Source organism: Bos indicus x Bos taurus, chromosome 6 (genome assembly GCF_003369695.1).
Source record: "Bos indicus x Bos taurus breed Angus x Brahman F1 hybrid chromosome 6, Bos_hybrid_MaternalHap_v2.0, whole genome shotgun sequence".
Lineage (NCBI taxonomy): Eukaryota > Metazoa > Chordata > Mammalia > Artiodactyla > Bovidae > Bos > Bos indicus x Bos taurus.
Window position 1 is genome coordinate 27,310,978 of NC_040081.1, and position 6,623 is coordinate 27,317,600.

General features: G+C 40.5%; 1 protein-coding gene across 1 annotated transcript; it reads right to left on the reverse strand.

The window, feature by feature from the left end:
* Positions 1–282: 282 nt before the first annotated feature.
* On the reverse strand, positions 283–3,032 carry LOC113894801 (endogenous retrovirus group K member 7 Gag polyprotein-like). The gene is given in 4 exon segments (XM_027545438.1): positions 283–381; positions 451–671; positions 1,645–2,270; positions 2,325–3,032. Coding segments are annotated over 4 exon segments (1,641 nt in total). The 5' UTR covers positions 3,020–3,032.
* Between the last annotated feature and the right edge of the window lie 3,591 nt (positions 3,033–6,623).

Here is a 6,623-nt window from a genome sequence, read left to right on the forward strand (position 1 = left end):
ATCAATCAGTTTTGTAATTAAGGTGCAAGAAATAAAACAGTTTCATTAGTGTATATGGGAATGCACTGACCCTCCCAGCCCACTGGTTGGAGAAGGGGAGGGTCGGGAAAATAAGCCCAGTAAGCACTTGAATATTCTTCAGAGTGTGCAGTGTTAATCTGATTTAAGATAATTAATAAGGTTATTAGGAAACTTAAAGGCGATATCGGATCGCCCTGCACAGCAACACAATTCTGTGCCTCTCGCATCAATGTCTGAAGTTGTTGCCGAGATGGTAATTCATCATGTTCTTGAATCCTCAATCTCCTCATCTGGTTTGCTAGAGATCATCTCCGCCGTGCGTACCAATCTTTCTGGCAGCCAGTGCGGCGCTTCGGCATCCTGTGGGAAAACACAAACATGCCCTCATCCCCAAATTATTACAGGATCTGGTCCATACCATTTTCTCACAAGTGCGTCTTTCCAAAAGACTTTAGGTCTTATTGTTTGCGCATCAACGTTCCAAAATCGCTGTGCTGCTGAACGGCCACTTATATCCAATTGTAAAAAATTTAGAACAAATAAAGCATGGTTTAGAGAGTTGGAGGGGGTATTGAGATACAATTCCCCCTTCTTTAGTTTTTGCAATTGATGTTTGAGAGTTTGATGTGCCCGTTCAATAATTCCTTGACCTTGAGGATTATAAGGGATACCCGTTTTATGTGAGATAGACAATTGTGTACAAAATAGTTGAAAATTTTTTCCAGTGTATCCTGGACCATTGCCTGTTTTTATGGTCTTAGGGGTTCTCATAACAGCAAAACATTTAATGCAATGAGCTATACAATGTTTGCTAGCTTCTCCGGATTGTAGAGAGGCATGTAAAAAGCCAGAGAAGGTGTCAATAGTAACATGAACAAATTTTTGTTTACCAAATTTAGGAATATGGGTAACATCTATCTGTCATATATCGTTTGGCAACAATCCTCGGGGATTAACTCCATAATGGGGGACGCTAAAAAATTGAGGACATATTTGACATTGCTTAACAATCTGTCCGGCAGCTTCTCGAGTAATGCCAAATTGAAGTCTTAAGCTATTGCTGTTTTGATGGTGTAAGCTGTGAGAAGTTTTTGCCATTTGTTCCAATGAAGGAAATATCATACGTGTAGCTTCATCAGCCAAAGCATTGCCTCATGCTAAAGGTCCAGGAAGCCCAGAGTGAGCACGAATATGACCGAAATAGCATTTATTAACTCTGGAGCAAATTAAATGTTGTATATCACAAAAAAGAGTTTGGATAGTAGAATTCAGGGTACCAATAAATGGAACAGTCTCAATAGTGTTTAAGGCTCTTATGATATATTGACTGTCAGAATATAAATTAAATGGAGCAGAAATTTGTAATAGAGCCTGAAAAACTGCCAATAGTTCTACTTCTTGAGCAGACTTATAATTAGCACGCCAGGCGGCAATACTGTCCTGTATAATCAAACTAGCTATTCCATTAGAAGAGCCATCAGTAAATACAGTTAGGGCATCAGCAAGGGGCTGAGAAACAACGATTTTGGGGAAGAGAAATTGGTGATAGTGAGCAAATTGCAAAATTTTATCTGAGGGATAATGATTATCAAGCCGTCCACTAAAACCAGCTAAGGCAATAACCCAATTTAGCCAACACCATCCCTGCCTGCTCATCCCCTATCGTTTTATCAATTGCCTCAAGCAGGCGGGCAACAAAATCTTGATATGGTTCATCTGGCCCCTGGCGAATTTTAGATAAATCTTCAGTCTTTTTATCAGAATTTGGAAGCTTTTTCCATGCTTGTAGAGCCGTAGCACTGATCTGAGGGTAGGCTCCAGGCAAATAATTAAGTTGACTATTAGTGTCTCGATAATCTCCCTCTCCCACCATCATTTCATAAGTGGTGTTCAGTCTCTGTCGCCGATTGATATCGGCTGTGATCCCACACTGCTCAGCAAACTCAGATTTCCATAGTAAATAATCTCCTCCAGATAAACAAGCCCGAGCAACCTGTTTCCAATCATTAGGTGGCAGATTTTGATTTCCTAAAGCCTCTATAATAGCCTGAGTAAACGGCGCAGTCGGGCCGTATTGTGCATAAGCCACTTTTAACTCTTTCAGTTGCTTAAAGGGTAGCGGTTCATAATACCTCTGCTGTTGAGCATTTTCAAATACTGGATAGATTCCTGAAAACCCGGGAATATGTTCTCCTTCTTCATTGGCTCACTTAATTGCTTGTTGAAGAGGAGATAATAATATCTCACTTCTAATTTTTATGTTTTCACCAGACAAAGAAGCAGGGATAGATATAAGCTCTCGCGGTTCTACGAAAGGCAGAGGTGGATCGAGTCCAGCAAGAACCGAGGGAGGATATGCTGTAGGCACAGGCTGGCTGGAGTGGGAGTCTCCCTGTGCATCCTTCTTTACTGCTATAACAATCTTCTGAATTAAATTCTCCAGCTGTTCTTCAGAAAGCCCTGAATGCTTTAATTCCCCTTTTCCCGAGGGGGATTGCATGTTAACCATCATCTCCCAAGGCATATCCTCTCTATGGTACTGAGCCGCTTGTTCATTTAACTCTTCCTGTTCATCAGAGCTTAACACATCATCACTCCCTCCAGCCTTACAAGCTGTTCCCTCAGGCACAGTATAAAGCGGCTCAGGCGAAGGGGCGGAAGGCTCTGTAACTTCGGGTTCTGTGGAATCCCTGAGAGCCGTTTGAATTTTATGTCCCTCATGTTCAGGATCCAGACAGTCTCTTATGAGAGTCCACAAAGAAAAAGCGTCCACAGGGACACGATTGGGACCATGTAAGGAATAATATGTCTGCAATTGTTTTCCTACTTTTTTCCAAGTTTCCAGACTAACTGTTCCTTCCTCTGGAAACCAGGGACAAACCTCTTCTATAAAAAGTAAAAACTTCTCTAGCTGTAACTTATTTACATGAATTCCCCTACCTTTTAACATAGTTTTCAACATATGTACAAATAACTGGCAGCTATTGCCTTGTCCCATGATTTATTACTCTCGACAGTAACACTTCCTGCCCTTTACTTTAATTAATTAGGAATTCCTTGTTACTTACCTCAGTCTTGGCGGGCAGCGGCCGTCGTGGTGCTCCGATTCCCGAGTTCCTGTTCGGGCGCCACCTGCCAGTGCCAGCCGGCAAAGTCAATCAGGTCCCGAGAATATGCATGGCGGGCCTGAGAAAGGAAACTAAAGCAAGAGACTACAACAAAGATGGGGTCGAGAGGTTCAGACACGTCTCCACGAAGGGACGCAGTCTGACACCAACTTTATTCAGCATCTTATATTTATACAGAAGAGCGTGAGAAAGACAAGACAGTTGACATTTTTTCTTGGTTGACCTATACATCTTACAAACAGTCACAAGAAATCTTGAGAGCATGGGAATGGCACCCTGTTATTATTTCTTACACCAGATAACATTTCTCTGTGCGTGAGAAGTTTGCACAGAACTCCAGGTGCCTGCAGTAAATAAGCACCTAATCTCTGGGGTGGCGGGACAGAGAGCTATGTTTGCAAGCAAACCCTCAAGGACTGAGGCAGCTCCCAGAGCTGTGTCCTTTGGACAAAGGACCCCGTTCTAACGGGCAGCTCCCCGCAGTGTCTGACTCTTTGCCACCCCATGGACTGCAGCACTCCAGGCCTCCCTGTCCATCACCAACTCCTGGACCTTGCTCAAACTCATGTCCGTTGAGTCGATGATGCCATCCAACCATCTTATTCTCTGCTGTCCCCTTCTCTTCCTGCCTTCAATCTTTCCCAGCATCAGGGTCTTTTCCAAAAAAACAGCTCTTCACATCAAGTGGCCAAAGTATTGGAGTTTCAGCTTCAGTATCAGTCCTTCCAATGAATATTCAGGACTAATTTCCTTTAGGATAGACTGGTTGGATCTCCTTGCAGTCCAAGGGACTCTCAAGAGTCTTCTCCAACACCACAGTTCAAAAGCATCAATTCTTCAGCACTCAGCTTTCTTTATAGTCCAACTCTCACATCCATACGTGACTACTGGAAAAACCATAGCTTTGACTAGATGGACCTTTGTTGGCAAAGTAATGTCTCTGCCTTTTAATATGCTGCCTGATGCTGCTGCTGCTGCTAAGTCGCTTCAGTCATGTCCTACTCTGCGCGACCCCATAGACCGCAGCCACCAGGCTCCCCCATCCCTGGGATTCTCCAGGTAAGAACACTGGAGTGGGTTGCCATTTCCTTCTCCAATGCATGAAAATGAAAAGTGAAAGTGAAGTCGCTCAATCATGTCTGACTCTTCGTGACCCCATGGACTGCACCCTACCAGGCTCCTCTGCCCATGGGATTTTCCAGGCAAGAGTACTGGAATGGGTTGCCATTGCCTTCTCCAAATATGCTGTATAGGTTGGTCATAACTTTTCTTCCAAGAAGCAAGTGTCTTTTAATTTCATGGCTTCAGTCACCATCTGCAGTGATTTTGGAGCCCAAAATAACAAAGTCTCTCACTGTTTCCACTATTTCCCCATCTATTTGCCATAAAGTGATGGGACCAGATGCCATGATCTTAGTTTTCTGAATGTTGAGCTTTAAGCCAACTTTTTCACTCTCCTCTTTCACTTTCATCAAGAGGCTCCTTAGTTCTTTGCTTTCTGCCATAAGGGTGGTGTCATCTGCATATCTGAGTTTATTGGTATTTCTCCCAGCAATCTTGATTCCAGCTTGTGCTTCATCCAGCCCAGCATTTCTCATGGTGTACTCTGCCCTTCAGTCAGGGTTTATAATGAGGCTGGTTGGCTGAGAATGTGAAACAATGCAAATTGGCCAATTTTAACTTATTTTCACTATCTATTAATTCACTTGATGGGAGAAATAACTCAGCTACATTTCCCAGCTCTTAAACAAGAAAGATTTTATCTTTAGTCCCTCTTTTGCCTCTACTCAGATTTCTACCCAAGTTACCACCATCATTCCATGGGGCATTCATTTATCAATTTAAGAAATATTTGCTGTGTATCAGCTATGTGCCAAGCATCTCTCCTTGGCACTGAAGATGTGGCAATGAACAAAACAGACATATATATCTGCCCTCATGAAGCTTATATTGGGAGAGGAGGGTGTAAGATATTAAAATAATTGAAGTGCTGGTTAGAAAAACAAAGCAGGGAGGGGGATTAGGGAATTTCATTGTGGGGCGTGGGGGTTGCAATTTTGGCCAGGGTGGCCAGAGGAGGACTCATTGAGAAAGGGGGCATTTGAAGGGAGATCAAAAGGAAGAGTTGAGATAAGCCTTGTGGCTATTAAGGAAAAGAACCCAGGTACAGCAGAATAACAGTCTCTTCTCTTGTTCTGAGAACAGGAGGAGGAGAAACTAAGGACAGAAATGGGGAGATCATGATTCAGGTGAGACATGGGTGGTGGCAGTGGAGGCAGAGAGAATTGGCCATATTCTTAAAGCAGAGCCAACAGGATTTGCTCAAAGATCACACATGAGTGTGAAAGGAAAAAAATAAAACAAAATAAAAGATAAGAGAGACCATCAAGATTTGGGCCTAAGCTCTGAGAAGAAAAAAAAAACACTAAAGGCTGTAAGAGGAACAGTGGAAACTCTTAGGAAGAGAGTTTTAAATATGTTAGGTCTGTGGTGTTGATTGGATATCCACGTGAAGAAAGTGAAGAGCTAGTTGGATAGAAGGCTGAAATTCAAGGGAGTAATCTAGACCAGATATATAAGATTTAGAGACACAAGCCTAAAGATGGTATTTAATCCTCTGAACTGGACAAAATCACCTTATGAGTGAGTATAGATGGTAAAAGAAGTTCACTGATGGCCTAAACTCCAAGGTTGATTTTAGTCTGTTATCCTTCTGTTTCTTAAATTCTTTCTATCTTCTAGTTTGGTTCTTTTTATGGGGGGAAGAGGTAGTATAAGCATGCTTTTTATTACTAACTTTTAGGCTGGCTTACTTCTAAAATATCATTTGGGACTTAATTGTAGCTAATACATTTTAGTGATATTTTACTGTGAATTTTGTATGTATTTTTAATACCCAGCATATAGAGAAAAATAGTACATTTTAATAATTCTAATAGTAAAAATTTCCATAATACGTGTGATTATCTTGGTAACAATATTTTTCATTATTTCAAAAAATAACATAGGAGAGATTCATAATTCAAATTCTGGCACTTTGTGTCCCAAACATCTAACATCCTGTCTCATATACAGAATGTGTTCACTATACATTGATCAAATGAGTAGTTATGCATATTAACTTATTGGAAACATGAGAAATTTGAAAAATAAATTTTATTAACTGAATTTTAAAGATTTTTAAAGTTATTTTTAATTTTGAAAGTTATACCATTATAGAAATACAGTTAATATAGAAATTTAAAAGGAAAGAGAAAATAACCCAATCTAAAGAACACTGTTAAAAAAAAAAAAAAAGAACACTGTTAACATTCAAATGTATTATTTTCTAATCGTTTTATATTTATAAAGTTAATGATTGTTTTATATATATGTACATTAGTTTAATCTTGCCTTTCTCAGAAACATCACAACAAAATATTTTCTAGCCATTTTGTTTAAAATTATACCAATTAAACTAAACTATTATTCTCT